Source organism: Pituophis catenifer, unplaced genomic scaffold (genome assembly GCF_029215685.1).
Source record: "Pituophis catenifer annectens isolate HBS135680 unplaced genomic scaffold, rPitCat1.0.hap2 SCAF_3, whole genome shotgun sequence".
Lineage (NCBI taxonomy): Eukaryota > Metazoa > Chordata > Lepidosauria > Squamata > Colubridae > Pituophis > Pituophis catenifer.
In genome coordinates this window covers 201,284,012-201,306,173 of record NW_027256883.1, presented here as the reverse complement: position 1 = coordinate 201,306,173, position 22,162 = coordinate 201,284,012, and the positions used below count along the sequence as shown (strand labels likewise).

Here is a 22,162-nt window from a genome sequence, read left to right as displayed (position 1 = left end):
ACTGGGAAAATCATAGCCTTGACTATACACACTATTATATACTTAGAAGTATGAATTGCACTAATATAGTGTCAGCTAAGTATAAGACTAAGTTGATCTTGCATGTGTTCATTCATTTGTGATTAAACCATTCAAAACATAATTTACTCTTTGCTACAAACTACTAAATGAATGTTTTGCCTGCTAATCTGATCAGTGTTTGTAAGTAAACATTTTCCACGTAAACAAGGTAATGTATACAAACAAATAAATTGTTCTGCTGTGTCTTTATTTTGGCAGATTCCAAAGTTTTTTGAGCTCTGCTCTGATAACATTTGGGGTATGCGGAAAGCTTGTGCTGAATGCTTTATGGCTGTTTCCTGTACTGTTTCTCCTGAGGTTCGGAGGACCAAACTGTCTCCCCTCTTCATCGGTCTCATTAGTGATCCTTGCAGATGGGTAAATAGAGTTGAATTGTTTACCTTAAATTGCAGTGATTCCATAAAAGCAATAAAAAAATATTTTGAAAAATGCCATGTATGATCATGCTTTGATTTAACAGCAACGTTGTTAGCTCCTATCAGCATCTCCTATATCTCTAAAATAAACTTGAGTAGTTTCCATGTATTAAAACTCAAAGGAACTACTGTTTGGGCAAATAGATATTTTCTGTTCAATTTTGTATACATGCTTGCCTCTTTAAATTTTGAACAGTTGAGCTTAAATCAATTGTTCATTGCAAGCAATATTGCAGATTTGTGGAAATATTCTGATCTCTTTCATTATAATAATTTATCACTCAATTTTTCCTCTAATCTTTAAAAAATTTGCAAAAATACAGTAGAACTCAGTGCTGTCGAAGTGTCATGCAGATACAGATATTATGATGATTCATGTTAGACAAAATTCCAATCAAAGCTGCCTATTAATAAAGGCTAGGTTTTTTTTGCAATTGTCCATTTTTTTTTTGGTCATGGCCTGTAGCCTTAAAAATAAAATATGCACATTTGAAGCAATTATATTGTTCTTACTAATATTGATTGAATACAGTCAGGTCCATAAATATTGGGACATCGACACAATTCTAACATCTTTGGCTCTATACACCACCACAATGGAGTTGGAATGAAACAAACACAATGTGCGTTAACTGCAGACTGTCAGCTTTAATTTGAGGGTTTGTACATCCAACTCAGGTGAACGGTGTAGGACTTACAGCAGTTTGTATATGTGCCTCCCACTTGTTAAGGGACCAAAAGTAATGGGACAATTGGCTTCTCAGCTGTTCCATGGCCAGGTGTGTGATATTCCCTCATTACTCTAATTACAATGTGCAGATAAAAGGCCGAGAGTTCATTTCAAGTGTTCTATTTGCATTTGGAATCTGTTGCTGTCAACTCTCAAGATGAGATCCAAAGAGCTGTCACTATCAGTGAAGCAAGCCATCATTAGGCTGAAGAAACAAAACAAACCCATCAGAGAGATAGCAAGAACATTAGGCATGGCCAAAACAACTGTTTGAAACATTCTCAAAAAGAAGGAATGCACCGGTGAGCTCAGCAACACCAAAAGACCTGGGAGACCATGGAAAACAAGTGTGGTGGATGACCGAAGAATTCTTTCCCTGGTGAAGAAAACACCCTTCACAATAGTTGGCCAGATCAAGAACACTCTCCAGGAGGTAGGTGTACGTGTGTCAAAGTCAACAGTCAAGAGAAGACTTTACCAGAGTGAATACAGAGGGTTCACCACAAGATGTAAACCATTGGTGAGCCTCAAAAACAGGAAGGCCAGATTAGAGTTTGCCAAACAACATCTAACAAAGCCTTCACAGTTCTGGAACAAGATCCTATGGACAGATGAGACCAAGATCAACTTTTACCAGAGTGATGGGAAGAGAAGAGTATGGAGAAGGAAAGGAACTGCTCATGATTCTAAGCATACCATCTCATCAGTGAAGCATGGTGGTGGTAGTGTCACGGCGTGGGCATGTATGGCTGCCAATGGAACTGGTTCTCTTGTATTTATTGATGATGTGACTGCTGACAAAAGCAGCAGGATGAATTCTGAAGTGTTTCGGGCAATATTATCTGCTCACATTCAGCCAAATGCTGCAGAACTCATTGGACGGTACTTCACAGTGCAGATGGACAATGACCCAAAGCATACTGCAAAAGCAACCAAAGAGTTTTTGAAGGGACAGAAGTGGAATGTTATGCAATGGCCAAGTCAATCACCTGACCTGAATCCCATTGAGCATGCATTTCACTTGCTGAAGACAAAACTGAAGGGAAAATGCCCCAAGAACAAGCAGGAACTGAAGATAGTTGCAGTAGAGGCCTGGCAGAGCATCACCAAGGATGAAACCCAGCGTCTGGTGATGTCTATGTGTTCCAGACTTCAGGCTGTGATTGACTGCAAAGGATTTTCAACCAAGTATTAAGAAGGGAAAGTTTGATTTATGATTATTATTCTGTCCCATTACTTTTGGTCCCTTAACAAGTGGGAGGCACATATGCAAACTGCTGTAAGTCGTACACCGTTCACCTGAGTTGGATGTACATACCCTCAAATTAAAGCTGACAGTCTGCAGTTAACGCACATTGTGTTTGTTTCATTCCAACTCCATTGTGGTGGTGAATAGAGCCAAAGATGTTAGAATTGTGTCGATGTCCCAATATTTATGGACCTGACTGTATGTACCATCAAGTTGATTTCAGCTCTTAGCAACCACAAAATGAATTTTCTTCTGGAGGATCTGTCCCCAAACTGGTCCATAAGGTTTTCCAGCAATACATCCACGGTTATAGTTGAGCCTTTGTTGCTCCTGGTTCTATTTTTTTTTATCATACTAATACAGCGAAATTATAATATTTCTTCTTCTGCAGAAACTGAGCATCTGTTCCCTAGAGTTTATGAATTTTGTAACAAGACCAAATAAGTGACATTAAAGATGCCAATCTGAATTGATGATTTCACTTTTGAATTACATGTAATTCATGAACATTTAACTTTAATAGCAAACAGTATCAATGCCATTATATTCTCTTATGTTTCCAATATTCTAGGTTCGTCAAGCTGCTTTCCAATCACTTGGTCCTTTCATTTCTACTTTTGCAAACCCTTCCAGTGCTGGTCTTTACATTCGAGAGGATGGGACGCTCAGCATCCGGCCTTGTAGTCCATGCCCAGACCACAGTGCAAATGTAAAGCTATCAAGGTATAGTGATTTGGCATTAAGGATAACTTGGGTAGCTTGAAACTAGAACTCTCTTTTTGATCCAATTGAGAAATCATTAATGGGGTTATTGTATTTCTCAGACGAAGGATTCTATTTTTGATAGCTCAAAATTCAATATTCATTTCAAAAAGTATTTTATGTAATAAAATATTATTTCTTTTTTTTTTTTAATTTGATTTATATGCCGCCCTTCTCCGAAGACTCAGGGCGGCTTACAATGTGCTCAGCAATTTCCAACAGCTTTATAATTATAAGAGTCTTCAAAGTGTGCAATGATTACTATAACTAGTGAGGTAACTATACATTTCAAAATCCATATTATTATGGATCATATTATCCATATAACATTATAACATTATAAAATGAAGTATTGAAGCTTGTAATGGTGGATAGGCTTTTACCTTGCTTTAGCAAGTTTATTCAATATAAGCAAGTATCTTACGTGCTGGTTTTTCAGAAGTTGTTTACCATTGAATTGAAAGGAGTATTTAATCATAACTTTGAAAACCAGATTTTAAAATACGAGACAACTGCAGAAGTTCTTCTTTAAAACAAAAACCCAGTAAGTGTAATATTAGAAAGGTAAATGACTGAATGTCCCCTAAAAAAAATTGGAAATTTACTTTATTCTGTCTCATATTTGCTTGGATATAAAATTTTTTTTTTATTTCTCCAATTGTTTCATCTCTTTATGACGTACAAAGAAAACATGGTGGAAATAAATTGCATATATCAGATTGGAGATAAAGTAGTGATCATAAGTTTAAGACACATTTTTACAGCAAGACAGTTTCAAACAAATTATCTTGTGGCAAAATTTGAAAAAAAATATTTCAAACTTTAATCCAGAATTTCAGAGGCCATTTGACTTCTGTTTTATTACTTTCCTTCTCTTCTGAATGTGGTGAAAAAGCCCCAGTAGCGTGATAAAGCTTTTATTTGATCTTGGGATCTCCTTGATCAGACAATTTAGAATTCAGTGTCAATTTCTTGACCTCACAGCAAATATGATTTGGAAGGCCAAGTAATTAACAAATAACTGAAATTACTTAAACAAGTTAAATTTAAGCTTGTTTAATCTTATGAAGCAACAGTGTTTTCAGAAGCAGGATTAATTTTGAGAGAAAAGCCATGACTATCATAATTGATGAGCTTAAATGGTCTCCAGGGGATGGTAGAGGACAGGAAGGCCTGGAGGAAAGTTGTCCATGGAGTCGCGATGGGTCGGACACAACTTTGCAACTAACAACAACAATCATAATTTAAACTGTATTTAAACCACTACATTTAAGTGAGCTCAGTTTATGTTGGCTTTATTTTTTTCACTGTTGTTTTAACAGTATTTCTCTTCTCAGATCAGAGAACTCAGTGGAAAATAAATTGGAATCTCTGGCAGTGGAATCTTCCTTTACCCCTGTGGTTTGTTCTGAAATGTCACACCTGGATGCACAGAATCAATGTTCAGCCATACACATCAATTTTGGACTAGATCAGACTATATTACCTCAGGGAGATGAGACTTTTTTAACTAACGATATTAAAAACTGTCAAACCAGCGAATATCAGGAAATTAGCTCAAGAATCCAGTCCGGACAGGATGTGTTTAATACTTTCTTATACTGGCGACCTCCTCTTCCTGATATAAGCCAAGATATAGAGCTTCTTCAGGGCAAGACAGAGATACATGAGAGCAACTCTGTATCACAGGCACTTTATAATAACTGCGTTGCCAGCAGTGAAATTAAAAAAGTTCTGCAAAGTTTGCAGCAGCACATGGATGACCCCGATGTTCAAGGCAAGTTTTACTAGCGGCCATCCTGGTGGTGGTGTCTTCTTGAAATTTCTGCTCTTAGTTGCCCAGTGCTTCTTTACAAAGAAAAAGCATTTTCAGAGCGCTCTATAGTTCCCCTGACACTCATAAAATTTTTCATCCTGAGCCATCGAAGACAGAACTGTCAGGAACGTGTCAGATAGGCAGGGCTAAATTTTGGGCATCTGATGGAAAACACCTTTCCCAGCTCCGGTTTAGCTCTGACTTCTAATTGAGAATACCTTCCCCCCGCTCCTTTCTTCACCTGGTCTGAGAGAGAAGATTCTGCATCCTGTATTTTTTTTCTTCCAAAAGAGACAGTAAAAGTGGGGGAAAACAGTAAAATGAACCCATTTGTGAATCAGAACTTAAGCTTATTAAGATTATAATATTTCCCCGTAACACACTTCTGTCTGGCTTCCACTTCCACCATTATTCGCCTTTTTTTTTTTTTTTAAATTTGATTTATATGCCACCCTTCTCCGGAGACTCAGAGTGGCTTACAATGTGTTAAGCAAGGCTATAGCCTTGGCAGATAGCTTGTTCCCCAAAGGTCTTATTTGCAGAATCTCAGAGTATTTTGACCATGAGAGAAACCATAGATTAACGTAATTTAAAACAGAGGTCTCCAACCTTGGTAACCCAGGGAGTTGAAGTCCACAAGTCTTAAAGTTGCCAAGGTTGGAGACCCCTATTTTAAATTACGTTAATAACATCAAAAGGGCTTTTTATGCTTGTTATAGTAAAGTGTCATAAAACTCAGGTCCCTCTAGTGGACTTATACTTGTATGCACATTTCTTATATTTTCATGCCCTGGTACACCCTAACTGGGAGATATGCAGAGATTGGGGGCATCGCATAGATGATACTTGCATGCACAAACTGGGGCTCTTCCAATAGAGATGTGTACAGCTTGTCCTTTTATCATTTATTAGCGTCCATCACACATTCTTTTCTATGTCACCTCAGCCTTTCATTGGCATATCAATTTGCTGGGTCAAATATGACATTACATGGCAGCAAACTGTTAATTTTGTTGTGAATTGCTGTTCGCTGGTTCTTGTCTGAGCTTGGTAAATTAATTCCTTGTGACTTCTTATTCCTAGTAATTGGTGTCCAGATTTCGTGTGGTGGGTTCCTTGCTTTTTCACCATCTTCTGAATGTCAAACATTTTTTTCTTGGGCTTATAATTCAATTCATGTGTTTTTCCCAATATTTTATTTTTGCAGGGGACATAAAAAAAAAAAAAGAATAAGCAAAACCCATTTAGCATGAGCCTCCAAACTTTATTCGCTTCCATGGGAGAATAGGGCTTATATTCCAACTATATATGGATTCAACTGTTGCTGAACTGGCAGATGTTCTCATATTTAGGACAGTGGTCCAGAAAGAGGATAGTGAGAATCTGACAGAGGGCAAAATGGTTGAAAAGAGTCATGTTCCTTGGTTGAAAAGAGTCCTGATCGTCTCTACAGCCATGAAAAAGTAGACTTGTGACTATACTCCAATATTAGGCAACTAAAGGATAATTTGGCTAAATTTCCTAAATAGTGGAGTTGGTTGCTTGTACCATCTAAACAGTGGTGTAAATTGTGGCAGCGCTTGACCAGACTAGATTTTACAACCATTTTTACAATGGTTGTAAAGCAAATCACTGCAGTTGTTAAACAAATCACATGGCTGTTAAACAATCCATTCATTTGAATAGGTATTTTTGCTGAAAACTGGCAAAAAGTGTCACACATAATGGTCAGAAGACTGGGATGTTTTATCCAGTCATAAATGTGAACCAGTTGCCAAATGCTTAAATACAGTCATGTGATTGTGGCATGGGGGATGGCAGTTGTAACTTCAAGGCCTAGTCATAAGTACCAATTTACAAATCTGTTATAACTTGAAACAGTTGTTAAACCATTAGTCATAAGTCAAGGACTACGTATAGTCCCATTCTTCCCAGACATAACCAGCCACTCTGTCATACCAATTCATTACCAATTTCCCAGTCTTCAGGCACACTGACCTATTTAACACATTTATATGGCTGTCCATCTGTCAAATGTACTCAAAATAAACAAAGATGAAAGCAAAAACAAAGCCATAGTCCACTAAAGCAGGGGTCCCAAACTGCTGAGCTGCAACCCACTACCGGGCCATGGCTGGCTCGAAATCAGGCCTTGTGGGCAAGTGCATGTGTGTGAAGCTCTACTCGCGCAAACAGAGGTTACTCACGTGAATGGAGCTTCGCGGGTGAACACAAGTGCCCTTCGCTCGTGTGAGTGGAGCTTTGTGAGCGCAAGTGGAGGGCGTGCACATGCCGCTCACACAAGTGGAGCTGTGTGTCTGCGCCTGTCACGCCCTCCTTCCCCCCCCCCTTGCCAGGCCAGGCCAGGCCGCCAAGCTAGAAAGGTTGGGGGCTGCTGCACTAAAGAAAAAACTAGTTAAGGCCCTGGAAAAAAAGTCCAGTAAAAGGGTAATGTGCATATCACACAGCCATTAATGCCCTAACTCCAGAACTTGAAATAATAGCGAGGTCTTCATGACTTTCAGAAGACTAACAGGATTGGAATTGTCATCTTTGAAGGGAGCTGACCAGATGACGGAGAAGTCATAGTACCTAAGACCATCAGTGCCACACATTGATTGATGGCACCCATAGCATCCCTCGGAGGGTAGAGCCGAGGATTTTGTTCAGTATCTGTATGACAAAATCACTCAGATTCGGGAAGATTTGGACTCCGACTGGGTAGTCTCAGGGGGAGAGACAGGGGCAGGTCTTGAGAATGTTATCTGGGATGAGTTTGATCCTGTGACCCCTGAGGACGTGGACAGGATTCTGGGTAGACTGAACGCGACCACTTGTTTATTGGACCCGTGTCCTTCCTGGTTAGTACTGGCTTCCCGGGAAGTGACACGAGGCTGGCTCCAGGGGATTATAAACGCTTCGCTGAGTGAGGGTGACTTTCCCGCCGCCTTGAAAGAGGCGGTGGTGAGGCCTCTCCTCAAGAAGCCTTCCCTGGACCCGGCAATGTTGATAAATTATCGTCCGGTCTCCAATCTTCGCTTTGTTGCGAAGGTTGTTGAGAGTGTGGTCGCGCAACAGCTCCCCCAGCACCTGGATGAAACGACGTATCTGGATCCGTTCCAGTCGGGCTTCAGGCCCGGGTACAGCACGGAAACGGCATTGGTCGCGTTGGTTGATGATCTCTGGAGGGCTCGGGACAGGGGGTGCTCCTCTGTCCTGGTCCTGTTAGATCTCTCAGCGGCTTTTGATACCATCGACCATGGTATCATGCTGCACCGGTTGGAAGAGTTGGGGGTGGGAGGCACTGTGTTGCGGTGGTTCTCCTCCTTTCTCTCTGACCGGTCGCAGTCTGTGTTGACAGGGGGACAGAGGTCGACCCCGAGGCCCCTCATATGTGGGGTGCCGCAAGGGTCGGTCCTCTCGCCTCTCCTGTTCAACATTTATGTGAAGCCGCTGGGCGAGATCATCCGTGGTTTCGGGGTGGAGTACCATCAGTACGCTGACGACACCCAGCTGTACATCTCCACCCCGGATCACCCCAACGATGCCCTTGAAGTGATGTCCCGGTGCCTGGAGGCCGTACGGATCTGGATGGGGAGGAACAGGCTCAGGCTCAACCCATCCAAGACTGAGTGGCTGTGGTTTCCGACGTCCCGATATAGTCAGTTGACGCCATCACTGACTATTGGGGGTGAATCATTGGCCCCCACGGAGAGGGCTCGCAACTTGGGCGTCCTCCTGGATTCACGGCTGTCTTTAGAAGAGCACTTGACGGCCGTGACCGGGAGGATTTTTCATCAGGTTTGCCTGATTCGCCAGTTGCGTCCCTTTCTGGATCGGGACTCTTTACGCACGGTCACTCATGCCCTTGTCACCTCCCGCCTGGACTATTGCAACGCTCTCTACATGGGGCTCCCCTTGAGGAGCACCCGGAGGCTCCAACTGGCGCAGAGTGCGGCCGCGCGGGTGGTAATGGGAGCGACATGGCGTTCCCATGTAACACCTCTCCTGCGCGAGCTGCACTGGCTCCCGGTGGTCTTCCGGGTGCGCTTCAAGGTTTTGGTTACCACCTTTAAAGCGCTCCATGGCTTAGGACCCGGGTACTTGCGGGACCGCCTACTACCACCAATAGCCTCCCACCGGCCGGTACGCTCCCATAGAGAGGGGCTCCTCCGGGTGCCGTCAGCCAAACAATGCCGACTGGCGGCCCCCAGGGGGAGAGCCTTCTCTGTGGGGGCACCTACTATCTGGAACGAGCTCCCCCCAGAGATACGGAGGATCCCGGATCTGCGCACCTTCCGCCGCGCCTTAAAGACCTTACTATTTCACCAGGCCGGCCTGGCCTAATTTTCCCCCTCTTTTATAAAAGATTTTTAAAATTTTAAATATCTTTTAGTATTTATATATTCAATTTTAAATTGGTTTTAAAAGTTTGGGGTTTTAAATTTGTCGGGGCCAAAATTATTTAATTTGATTTTATTCTATTTTTTAAATTTTGTATTGTATGTGTTTTTATTGTCTGGCTGTGCACCGCCCTGAGTCCTTCGGGAGTAGGGCGGTATAGAAATCTAATAAATAAATAAATAAAAAAATAAATAAATTCTATCTGATCTTATTGGATGGAAAGAAACCATTGGCATTCTTGATCTGTTGCCCAAGTATAATTTTTATTGAGGACATGTATTCCTATTGAGGACATGTATTTTCATGAAGTGAGCATCAATGCCACTTGTTTTCCACTCAGTCAGTTACCTATAATAGCTCCAGACTCCATTAACACAATCACTTTTAGCATAAATCATTTCATTAAGCAAAACAATATCAAACGATCAACTTATGATTTCCAAATAAATATTTTTAAGTGCCAATCTTAAGTATTTTTATTCAGCAGGCAACCTCACTGTATTTAATATTTTTTATGACTACTAAGAGTGCTCAGAATGTCATTCTTACTCTGTGACTCTTTGTAGACCTCTGATTTCAAGATACTTTCAGCTTACGTGTAGCTTCCATGAAATGTTTATATGTGACTTCCAAGGTCATCCTGTCTTTATAAACATTTCTGGATCTGAACATTCCCTATGGCCATAAATAAACCCACCTTCATTGATTTAAGAACCACTGTATACAATATTTTCATTATCCATAGCTGTTTTATTTAAAGTCTTATATGTTTTTAATATTTTGGAAAATGAAGTACGGTATTTGAAAACTTAATGGGACTTATTCCATTCAATCAGCTCAGGTTCAAGTACTGTCTGCTGCACTCAGAGCTGCCCATCTTGATTCTGTCAGTGGCTGTGACAGCAAGCAGAATGTGGAAGTTAATGATACCTATCAAGAAGACATCCCAAATTTGGTCTGTACTTCCAGAACAGCAGATGTGAATATCTTATCTTCATTGCCAAGTCTGGCTGATGTGATTAAGCTACCTGAGCCAACTATAATAAAAAATGCGGTAAATATGTGTTGTGGGAAAGGACAGGTGGTGGTCAACCGTCCATCAATCATTTTCCATAATTTTGGTTTCTTTGAATTTTAGCCAGGGAATTGGATTGAAAATTACATTAGAAAGCAAATGCAACTTGAAAGGTTCACTCAGTTAGACATATGTTAAAGATAACCTAAAAGCTATTTACAGGTGGTCCTCAGTTTACAGCTCATAAAGCACTATCGGCCATCGCAAAATGTTGCTCCACTATGCCCATGATCACATGATTATGATCTAGATGCCTGGCAACGTTTTTGCACTTATTATCAAGTGCCCTGCGATCATGTGATAGTCATTTCTAATCTTCTCTACTGGCTTCCCCAGAAAGTCAGTGGGGAAACTGGCAGGAAAAGTTGCAAGCTGTTGCCACCTGTTGAGTAGCTGAAATTCCCTCCTGGCAGGCAGCTCTTTGAGAGTAAAAGGGAACTCTCAAAGAGAGTTATGCACCAAAGGGAACTCCTCTGATGGGCTATAGAAACAGAGATAAAATCCCTAAGATCTAAGCCCTGTTCCTGAAGCCCTTCAGAGGAGTTCCCTTTGGTGTATAAACGGAAGCTGAAATCAGTAGGCATCTATTTCACTTCACTTAACAGTACAGGAGATAGCTTAATGAGCACAACTCGGAGTGTCAGGATTATGGTCGTTAAGTGATGCGTTCATGTGGGCTTCTTACTTTACTACTGTTTTCGCTCTATGACTGAGATCAAATTGTGGTTTCAAGTTGAAGACTACCTTTAATTACTGAATCTTGCAAGTTCTCCCAATAAATACTTAGATTGGCAAAGAGTTACAAAAAGGAAGCTTGATAACCTGCAGATAGGGCACTCAAAGATCTTCAGTGAATTATTAGAAAAATGTTAAAAATGGTATCCCAATGCTGACACCGGAAGAAAAATAAATGTTAAGCTTGAAATTTACTGCTTTTTGAGCCAAGCCAAATGGAACAAATGTTTATTGGTTTTCTCTACACTTGGCCCAATGTTCTGTTTAAGTGGAATGTAGAAGCAATATAATACAAAGATACTTTTGGCCTTTTTTTAATCACAGTAATTTAGTTCTTAGAAATAGATTTTTTGTTACATTTCAGTTGTATTGCATTTTAATGATGTATATTTTATTATTATGCACTTTTACAGAAGTCAGAAGAACAACACAATGATGTCAACAAAGCTTTAGAGGCACAAGAGAATGATCCACATCTTGAAGAAGATAAATCAAAATTGCAGGTTTCCAATTTTTCTGATATTCCTGGTCATAATTGAGATCTTTAAAAAACCTGTTCTTAAACTAACTCTTGTACTTCAGTGCTGATTGATCCATATTTTGATTACTATGTAAAGAGATTTAAGCTTGATAAAACATTATTTTCAAACCTGGCCCTAGGCATTATTTTGAATCTGCATCCAATTCATACTTCTTGTCTCCTTTTATTACAAAAAACATTATGCTTAATCTAGATTAACCCAGGTTGAATATTTCACTTATCCTATTTGGAATTTTCTTCAACCTTGGATTTTATTATAAAAAATAAACATAGTTTGGCTTGAACAGTTTATTCATTACAATGTGAAATACATTGATTTACAATGTATTACAATGTGAAATACATTGATTTCTTGTAGCAAGTTCAGAAATGTAAAAACTATATTGTGTAACTAATGTTAAAATTGAAACCAAACACTGAAATATCAAAGGTTGATTCACTGCCATCAGTGTTGTAAAGATGTATAATTTTATAATACTATATACACAAAATGTGTCTATTTCTGGTTTGTAACTTATTTCCAGTTCCTTTTATCTAGTTCATTGGCCTTGCAGACTGGTGTGACATTTAGCATATGTGACAGTGTAGAAGAAGCTGATTATTCCCTATTGAAGAACTGATTGTGTTTGGCCCATTGTATATTTCTACACTGGCATTATGTGGTTGCCATCTGGAGGAAGAGATAGAATGCTATACTAAAAGAACAGGTGTCTTTTAGCAGTAGTATAGCCTTACTCTTGTTTAATTTATTGTTATCAATAATTTAGTATTTTTTTTTAATCTTCAGGACATTATACCTCAGCCTTTGTTGGAGCAGTATTTATCTATGACAGACCCTGCTCGAGCACAGACAGTTGATACTGAAATTGCGAAACACTGTGCATACAGTCTTCCAGGTGTGGCCTTAACACTTGGCAGGCAAAATTGGCATTGTTTGAAGGACACCTATGAAACTTTAGCATCCGACGTACAGGTAAAATACAAAGCAGTCGGTATTGCTTTGCGATGCATATAAGCTATGCATATAAATGTGTGAGAAGCATGCAGTATTTATTATTAACCTCTGCTGGTTTGTTTAAGGTAATCCCTTTCAAAGTAAATTCCCTTAAGTTTTAAGGAGGTAGATACTTCAGAAAATTGATACCTTGTTTGTATGTTTTTTGTTGGGTTTATATTAGCAATGATGGCAGCATGGCTGCTTCTGAATGCCATCTGCAGTGGGTTGGCCTCTGTGAGAATAGACTGCTGGAGTAGATGGATCCAGTAGGGCTCTGCTTAGGTTCTAAATGCACTGAGTCATATACATTTATTTTGTGTATAAATGGCTTACTTTTATCACTAGTCTGTTTTTTTTTTTTTTTTATTTGATTTATATGCCGCCCTTCTCCGAAGACTCAGGGCGGCTTACAATGTGCTCAGCAATAGCCTTCATCCTTTTGTATATTTATACAAAGTCAGCTTATTGCCCCCACAACTGGGTCCTCATTTCACCTACCTTAGAAAGGATGGAAGGCTGAGTCAACCTTGAGCCTGTACCAGAGCTACAGTAAATCAGGTTAATGGGGTAAATAAGGTTAATGGGGTAAATAAGACACCACCTAGCCCACTTGGAATGTTAGTTTATATAGTAAAAAAATTATATTTTTCCAGATTTCCTGGAAATAGTTAATTGTGGAGTCCTTAGTGCTGCCTGAACTTGGTAGTTTTCTTGTTTCATTCCCCAGTTAGGTAACATCAGTACCTAGCATTGACGACATTACACAGACGGGTAATAAAATGTCAACAAAAAACAACCAAGCTAGGTGAACTCCAAGGACTCCAGAGTTCAACCTTGAGCTACACATATTCTTTTCTAAATAGTTAAGTTTTGGACCGAAACCTCTATGAAGAGAATATCATAAGAAAAAGACACATCTGCCCACCCAAAAAAGACCAAATAACATAACATTCAGGGATGGGGGATGGCGGTTACATATTATAACACTGAACAGTTACAGCTAACAAACATAACTGCTTCCTCATCGGGCAGGCAAAGTAATGTTGGTAGACTTTTGCTATTTTTTTTATTTTAGTATGAACTAAAATAATAATTTTGTGACCATTTCATTTAGTTATCAGGATTTCAATATTTTTTTAGGTGGAAAAGTTTATCCTTTGAAATTGTTCACTATTTAGCGCCATTGAATTATCTTTGGTTCTAGTCCTGAGAGAAAAGATTTATTGGCAATTTGGTAGCATTGTAAATTTGCATACCTTAGATTTTGCTTGTTTAAATATTCTTTTAACCTTACTGTGCTTACTCAACTGTGTTCTGTACTGTTCTGCCCATTTATGTGAACTATTTTCAGTGGAAAGTCCGTCGCACGCTTGCTTTTTCCATTCACGAGTTGGCTGTAATTCTGGGAGATCAGCTAACAGCAGCCGATTTAGTGCCTATTTTCAATGGTTTCTTAAAAGATCTGGATGAAGTACGCATTGGAATCCTCAAACATCTTTATGATTTCTTAAAGGTAGGGATAGTTCACATTTGCTCCACCTACCTCTCTCCTGAGAAAAGACCCAGATTTAGAGACAGCCTCACAACGGTCATTCATGCTCTGGCAATTTCCTGGTTGGGTTATTGCAGTTGCTGAGGATGGGTCTGCTTTGAAAATGGTCTGGAAACCTCAGTTCACAATAGGAATGCTCACTGGGATTGGCTGATACAAACATATATACACATCCCAGCCAAAAACGGAGATTGGGAGCCAGTTTTCTCTGGCAGAGGCACCATGGGCCGATCCTTCACTCTTTCCAGGGCACCCCCATGGGTCGAATTTAAGCATCTTGCGGCCGGATGTGGCCCCCGGGCCTTGAGTTTGACACCCTGCTTTAACTGAACAACAGAGTTGGAAAGGACCTTGGCGGTCATTAAATAGGAATAGCATGGATCCTTAAACAAGGATCCTTGAACTTTCAATTCCCTGTTGTTTTCCTATTGACTGCTTGTGCAAAGCCAACGGGATGTGCAAAAATCATGATTATATGACTGCAGGGGCTCGTTAAATATACTTGTCAGGGTTCCAAGTAACATACCCATAGCAAACAAAACTCTGAGTCAGGTACTCAAAGAATAATTTTATTGGATATATCATATTGGCACAGGCCGGTGAAAACCGACTCTAACTATTCCCGCAGTTTTCACCTAATTAAAATTAAAAGTTTTTCACTTTCTCAAAACAATCAATCACATGGTCCAATCAGGACGCTGTCCAGTTGCTAGATGACTCCAGGCCCCTCCTTCTGAACAACTGCAGGAATGCCCTTGGTTCCCAAGAGAAAGTATTTTATTTGATTACAACACCCCAACTATCTCTATTCCCCCCTCCCTATCCCTCTTCTCCAGTGTGTCAGTGCTGAAGTCTCAAAATGGCCTCAGTCAGGCCAGCTTCAGGATTGACAATACTATTCATTCAGGACCATCATAACTTTGAATAGTCGCTGAATGAATTGTTGTAACCCGAAGGCTACCTGTAGTATTAGTTCTTTGCTGATTCATTTCCAGGCCCATTTCAAAAAGTTGGTTTTGATCTTTAAAGCTCAAAATGGCTTAAGACCAAGTTACCTGAAGGAGCACTTTCTTCCACATTTATATTCCTGGATTTTATGCATGTTTAATGATCCTTGTCCTATACAGACAGGTTTTTCGGTAGCCATCTTACCCAAAAAAAATCCCTGTCACTTTTTTCAGTGCTGTTGTAACTTTGAATGGTCACTAAATGAATTGTATTAAGTTGAAGACTACCTGTACTGCGAATGAAGTATTTCTATGAAATAAGCATTTCATGTTTCACAGATGTTACATTAACATCAAACATTGTGTGTGCCTTCAGGCAAAAGAAAAATCAATTGCCAGACATATTGTTTTTTATTGTTTTGTTTTTAGTTGCTTCATGCTGAAAAAAGACGTGAATACCTTTATCAGCTTCAAGAATTTGTGGTAACTGACAATAGCAGGAATTGGAGATTTCGTTATGAACTTGCAGAGTAAGTTAAGATTCCTTTGATTTTTCCATAAGCTTATTGTTTAATGGATGTGTTATTTACCTTGAAGCATAGAAGGCATAATTAAAACAGTGTCTTGGGGGAAGCAAATTATTTGGGCCTTTTTCAGTGCTCAGGCCTGAGCTTGGTACTGAAATGGCATTGGTCACTCTTTGTCAGGACCTGGATGGAGATCTCCTGGGTTTACTAAATCCCTCAGCAGCCTTTGATATCATCGGCCAGAGAATCTTGGACAACCTGTGAGGAATGGGGATTGGAGGTATTAATTTCAGAAATTTTGCTCCTTCCTGTATGGATTATTCCAATTGGTATGGTGAATGGGGGAGAAAAGAGAAGAAAAATTGCTGCTGTAAGGTTTGATTTTTCTCCCCCCACCCCCCCAAAAAACATTTAATGTCTACATGAAGCTGCTGGGTGAGGTCATCCAACAGTTTGGGGAATAGAATCATCAATATGCTGATGATACTTAATTATATATCACTACCCCAGGCTCAGCTGAAGATGCCGTGAGATCTTGTCCCAGTGCCTAGAGATTCTTAGGGTCTGGATGGGAGAAAACAGGCTTCAACTGAACCCAAGCAAGACGAAGTTGCTATTTGTTCACTGTGGCCCTCGGTTAGTTCCAGTGGTTCTCTCAAGGGAGTAGCCCTGCCCCTTTGGGAGCAAAGGTGTGACTGGGGTTCTTCTTGGACTGATAGCTATTGCTGGAGGTAGGTGCAGGCTACGCCCAGGAGGCTGTTTGCCCAGCTTTGGCCCACTTGCCAGTTCACCCCTGCTTGGAGTAGGAGGACATGTGCTGTCCTCAGTACTTGCCTGGACTACTGCAATGCACTTGACATTGGACTGCCCTTGGAGGCTGCTGCTCAGAAACTGCAATTGCTCTAGAATGCAATGCCCTGCATGTTAGCATGTGCTCAGCACTATGATTATATTACATTAATGTTCAGTTCTTCGACAGTTATCCAGATGTAATTAAAAGTGCTGATTTAACCTACAGGACCATCCCACCAACTAGATTTAATCCCCTTGGGGTGCATTTTTCAGAAAATATTGCTGGTAATGTCACATTTCCTGTCCGGTATGGGATGATGTGGGGTTCCTCAATGTGTTCTGTTCTCATGGTGACCCAAGGCTTCTGGAATAGCCTCCATTGATAAGTCAACACTGAATTATTGTTAACTGCCAAAAGTCGTATAATATGGCAGACTATTAAATTACAACTACAGCAACAAATTTTATTTTCTCATATATATATATTTTTTTGCAAACTTACTTGTTGTAATATAAACAAAATTCAAAGAAACAAAAAATACTCCATTGAATTCTGTTGTGTGAAGCTAAATAAATTCAAATTTTGTAAGTGAAATAAGTTTCTTCCTTATGTTCCAGTACCTTTGATGCTACTGTTGCATAATTTGGTTAATTTTGTGTTAACTGCAAATGAATGTTACTAGTCTGATGGTGTAACATATTGTAACATCTCTGACATCTAGTGGCAAAACCTTGTAACATTTTCTTTTATGTCAAGTGTTGCCCTCTTGCATTAGTTTCTCAGATTACTGTAGTCAATCACTTAGTAAATGTATTTATTAGTAGGTGCCCATATGGCGCAAGCATGGCCTTATATTTCTTGCAGTAGCAGTGAATATATGTAGCGTAATGTTGGCAACTTCCATTGTTGTTCAAGGTTGGTTTTTGAGTTGCAGGTATTTCACCAGTGAAAAATACAAAATTAAAAATATATATAACCAGCAGTAAGGAGAATATAATTCAAGAATCTAAAGGATATTAAAATTGTTCACCCATCCATCCACCCACTCACCCATCCACCCATTAAATATATATATGCTGCACATCTCAGTGAAAAGGCAACTCTGGGCAGCTAAAGATCGTAATTGATCTGTAAATGATTCTTTAAGCAGAAAGTTCAGAAGAAGCCACTGCAAAATGCTGAGTTCCTGTTGATATTCCTTAATAGTGTTATTTTCCAGACTTATCTGTATTTTCAGCTAAAAGCTAGAACGTATATAATTAATTTTTTTTCTTTTTCTTTCAGGCAGCTCATTTTGATACTTGAACTTTATAATCCCAATGATGTGTACGACCACTTAAGACATATTGCACTAACGCTCTGTTCAGATAAAGTTTCTGAAGTCAGGTGGATCTCCTTCAAATTGGTAAAGCACCAGTCTTTATCTCCTTTTGTTCTACATGATATAGTCATTTGACGTAACAAGTCTACTTTTAAATGCTCTTCTTCTTCTTCTTGTGCCATATCTGTCATTGGACGTTGGCGATCATGTTAGTAATTCTATTTTTATTAACAGCTGCACAAAAAAGTGCTGCTGAGTTTTGTCCAAACCAATCCCTTAGATTTTGAAGACATGTTTTTCTTCTTCCTGGACCTCGTTTGCCTTCAGTCTTTCCCAGGAGGATTAAATGAAGTATTTTTCCAGACGTTGCATCACATGTCCAAAATATTCTAACGCTAGCTTTTTAATGGTTTTGATGATTTCCCTTTGCTTTCCCAGGCGGCTTATCACCTCCTCATTTCTGATTTTGTCAACTGAGCTTATACATAACAGCCGCTTGTAAATCCACATTTTAAATACTTCTAGTCTCTTCAAGTGGCTTTCAGTCAGAGACCAACTCTCCACTCCGTAGAGCAGGATAGAAAAGATGTAGCATCTGAAAGCCTGATTTTCAATCTTAGGCTTATGTCGTGACTGCAGAAGACATTTTTCATTTTGAAGAATGCTGTTCAAGCTTTCTCTACCCTTCTCAAGGTTCATAATAATCATATTTATTTATAGAGATTCACAGGAAACAAATGTGTAATGAGTGATACTTGCTGTGGGAATGGTATTTTATAACTACTGCTGTCCCTGCTCCTGCTTGATTATTTGATATTTTTGCAGGCCGTAGCAATACTGCAGAAGTTCTATGCATACAATGCAACCTCTCTGGGATTAAATTTCATTAATGAGTTGATTATGAGATTCCGCCATTGTTCCAAGTGGGTTGGTCGACAAGCATTTGCCTTCATCTGCCAGGTGAGTCTGCGTCTTGCGGCGTCTGTGATGTGAGCAAAGAGCAGAGCTCTCTGATGCAATTTCGATATTAAGGCTAATCATACCCTAAGTCCCCTGCGTGAGAAATTTGACTTGAAATTTGAGGAGAGAACCTGTAACTTTAAAACATGAAAGGTACCCTAAGGAAACTTGTTCTGGTTATCTAGGCTCAGGTGTGTAACCAAGAAACAGTAGCAAACTACTTCTAAAAAAACCTTGCCAAGAAAAATGCAGGGAGTTGTCCAGGCAGTTTCTGAGAATTGGACATCATTGAAAGGAAAGGGGAAAAAAATCACTTTCATATACTTCTGAGGTTATTTTCAGAATATGAATATAAACAGACACACATGATAATGCAGGTGATTTTTTTTCTTTTTATAATTCTCTTCTCACTAGTTTATTTGGGGAAGATTATTTTATACCTTTAGGTAGTCCTCAACTTACGATGGGAATCTATGTCGCTAAACATTGTGATCCGAAAGCATGATGACACATACCTGCATTGCTTACCAATGGCAATCACTCTTTGGCTGTTTAATTTTTTTTTTTAAATTAAGTTCTTACATTTCTAGATAAAACTTTTGCTAAGGATTGAAGGAAATTCATGTAGTACCAAGCAAATTTATTTTCTGGCTTTGTAAAGCTAATTTGTCAACTAGTAGCTTAATAACTCTTCATTTCATAGCTTCTGTGGGCGTTGTGGATACTACAGAAGTCAGAACAGCTTCCCACAGCTGCTATTGTATAAATTGTGATACATTGAAATTAGGTCTGTATTTCATTAAACAAAACGCCACGTAACTTTTTAAATAAAACCAAATAGCCTTTGCGTACAGTTTCTCAGCCTAAGCTCTTTTGCATTAATATCATGTGAACTAGATTTGATATAAGGTTGTGTTAATATCAAAACTGTTTGCAGAAAAGATAAAACTTCCTTCTGAGTATCAAACGGATCAGAAGCTAACCTGTCTCTTGTGTGATGTGTGCTATCTTTTATACCTTGCATGATGCTGAAGAAAGTTAAGGAAGTCTTTAGTTCCTTGTTCTACATCTAATTATTTTTTACGTAATTGTACTATTAAGCATTATAGCTGTAATCAATTTCTTCCATTTTGCCTGTACAATATTAATATTACTGAACATTCAGTACCACCACTGTGTTGTACCATCTGTCAATGGGATGGACTGTGTTCTGCTTTTTAGGCTATTTTTAGAAGTTTTGAGGATGCAAGATGATTTGACTTGCAATGTGCACGTATTAGAGCGCATAGATCAACAAAACTTCTCTGCAAAGATCAGCAAGAAATTAGCTATTTTGGATGTAACTGCTGAGTAGAGTATCCGGCTGTTTTGCATCTTTAGCACATCTAAAAAGACCTGTTAGCATGTCTCAACAAACAGCCATTGTTCCAATCCCATGTAAAATTCATGTGGTTACCCACGTCTACAATCTGTCTGACATGCTAAATCTGAATAGACACAGACAGACACATGGGAATACATAGCATATTACAATTGTTATATCTATGAAGGTTAGCTTGGTCAGTAATGTATTTTATTTTCGTTAAAGGCAGTGTCTCATAAGGATAATTATCTTTTAGCTGTAGTTATAGTAATACATTTATTTGCAACTATAGATTTTAGCAAAATTTATATATAATTGCAATAATCCATATCAGTTCACTTGAACCCCTCTAAATACAGGTAGTCCTCAACTTACGACCAAAAATTGAGCCCTAAATTTATGTTGCTAAGTGAGAAATCTGTTAAGTGAGTTTTGCACCATTTTACGACTTTTCTTGCCATATTTGTTGAGTGAATCACTGCAGTTGTTAAATTAGTAACACGGTTGTTAAGTGAATCTGGATTCCCCATTGACTTTGCTTGTCAGAAGGTCATAAAAGGTGATCACATGACCCCAGGACACTGCAACGGTCATAAATATAAGTCAGTTATCAAGCATCTGAATGTAAACCATGTGACCATGGGGATGGTTCAACGGTCATAAGTGTGAAAAATAGCGATAGCATTTAGACCAGTGGTTCTCAACCTGTGGGTCGGGACCCCTTTGGGGGTCGAACGACCCTTTCACAGGGGTCGCCTAAGACCATCGGAAAACACATATTTTCAATGGTTTTAGGAATAATTTTATGGTTGGGGGTCACCACAACATGAGGAACTGTATTAAAGGGCCGTGGTATTAGGAAGGTTGAGAACCACTGATTTAGACTTATATACCACTTCGTAGTGCTTTACAGCAGGGGTAAAATGTAAAATTTGTTACTATCGGTTCTGTAGGCGTGCCTTGGTGGGGGGGGGTAATGTGACTGGGTGGACGTGGCCAACTTTTTTTTTTTTTAAGCTTTTCAAAGCATTTTTTCTAATACTTTGAAAAGCCTCTGCCGATCAGGCAACTCAGCTGGGATCGTCAGAGACTTTTCAAAGCATTTTTTTTACCACCTCTTCAGCCAAGAGGTTGCAGAAAAAAATGCTTTGAAAAGCCTCTGACGATCCCAGCTGAGCCACGCCATCATCAGAGGCTTTTTTTTTTTACTTTTAAAAGCATTTTTTCGTCGGAAGAGGTTGTAGAAAAAATGCTTTTAAAAGTTTTTAAAAAAAGCCTCTGATGATCGTGTGGCTCAGCTGGGCATGGTGGGGGTGGGGGCGTAGGGATTTTTGCTACCGGTTCTCCGAACCACCCGCTGCCATCGCTAGTGGATTGGGCGATCCGGTCCAAACCGGGACCATTTCACCCCTGCTTTACAGCCCTCTCTAAGTGGTTTACAGAGTCAGCCTATTGCCCCCAACAATCTGGGTCCTCATTTTACCGACCTCGGAAGGATGGATGGCTGAGTCAACCTTGAGCCTGGTGAGATTCACATTGCAGACAACCGGCAGTCAGCAGAAGTAGCCTGCAGTACTGCATTCTAATCACTGCGCCACCACAGCTCTGGTCATAAGTCACTTTTTTCAGTGCCTGTTGTAACTAAGCAAACTGTTGTAGGTCAAGGACTACCTGTAGAGCTTTTTCCTATTTTCTGATTAAAGGCAGTAGTTGAAGAAGAATGCATGCCCGTGGACCAGTTTGTTGAACACCTGTTGCCCAGCCTTCTAAGCCTGGCTTCTGATCCTGTGCCAAATGTACGGGTTTTGCTTGCCAAAGCATTGAGGCAGACATTATTGGAGAAAGGTATGCTTAGTCCTTTTGTAGGCAAACAGATTTCAAATGTAGTTGAGT

The 22,162-nt window shown here is 39.6% G+C and overlaps 1 protein-coding gene across 1 annotated transcript in view; it reads left to right on the top strand.

Moving 5' to 3' along the window:
• LOC139314453 (serine/threonine-protein phosphatase 4 regulatory subunit 1-like) overlaps positions 1–22,162 on the top strand; it is a 44,318-nt gene that overhangs the window by 17,999 nt on the left and 4,157 nt on the right. The window contains exons 8-18 of the mRNA XM_070940085.1: positions 280–438; positions 3,048–3,199; positions 4,576–5,015; positions 10,295–10,512; positions 11,682–11,771; positions 12,597–12,782; positions 14,158–14,319; positions 15,735–15,835; positions 17,910–18,030; positions 18,772–18,906; positions 21,973–22,114. Coding sequence (XP_070796186.1) covers positions 280–438; positions 3,048–3,199; positions 4,576–5,015; positions 10,295–10,512; positions 11,682–11,771; positions 12,597–12,782; positions 14,158–14,319; positions 15,735–15,835; positions 17,910–18,030; positions 18,772–18,906; positions 21,973–22,114 — 1,906 coding nt within the window. The remainder of the gene's footprint in view (positions 1–279; positions 439–3,047; positions 3,200–4,575; positions 5,016–10,294; positions 10,513–11,681; positions 11,772–12,596; positions 12,783–14,157; positions 14,320–15,734; positions 15,836–17,909; positions 18,031–18,771; positions 18,907–21,972; positions 22,115–22,162) is intronic.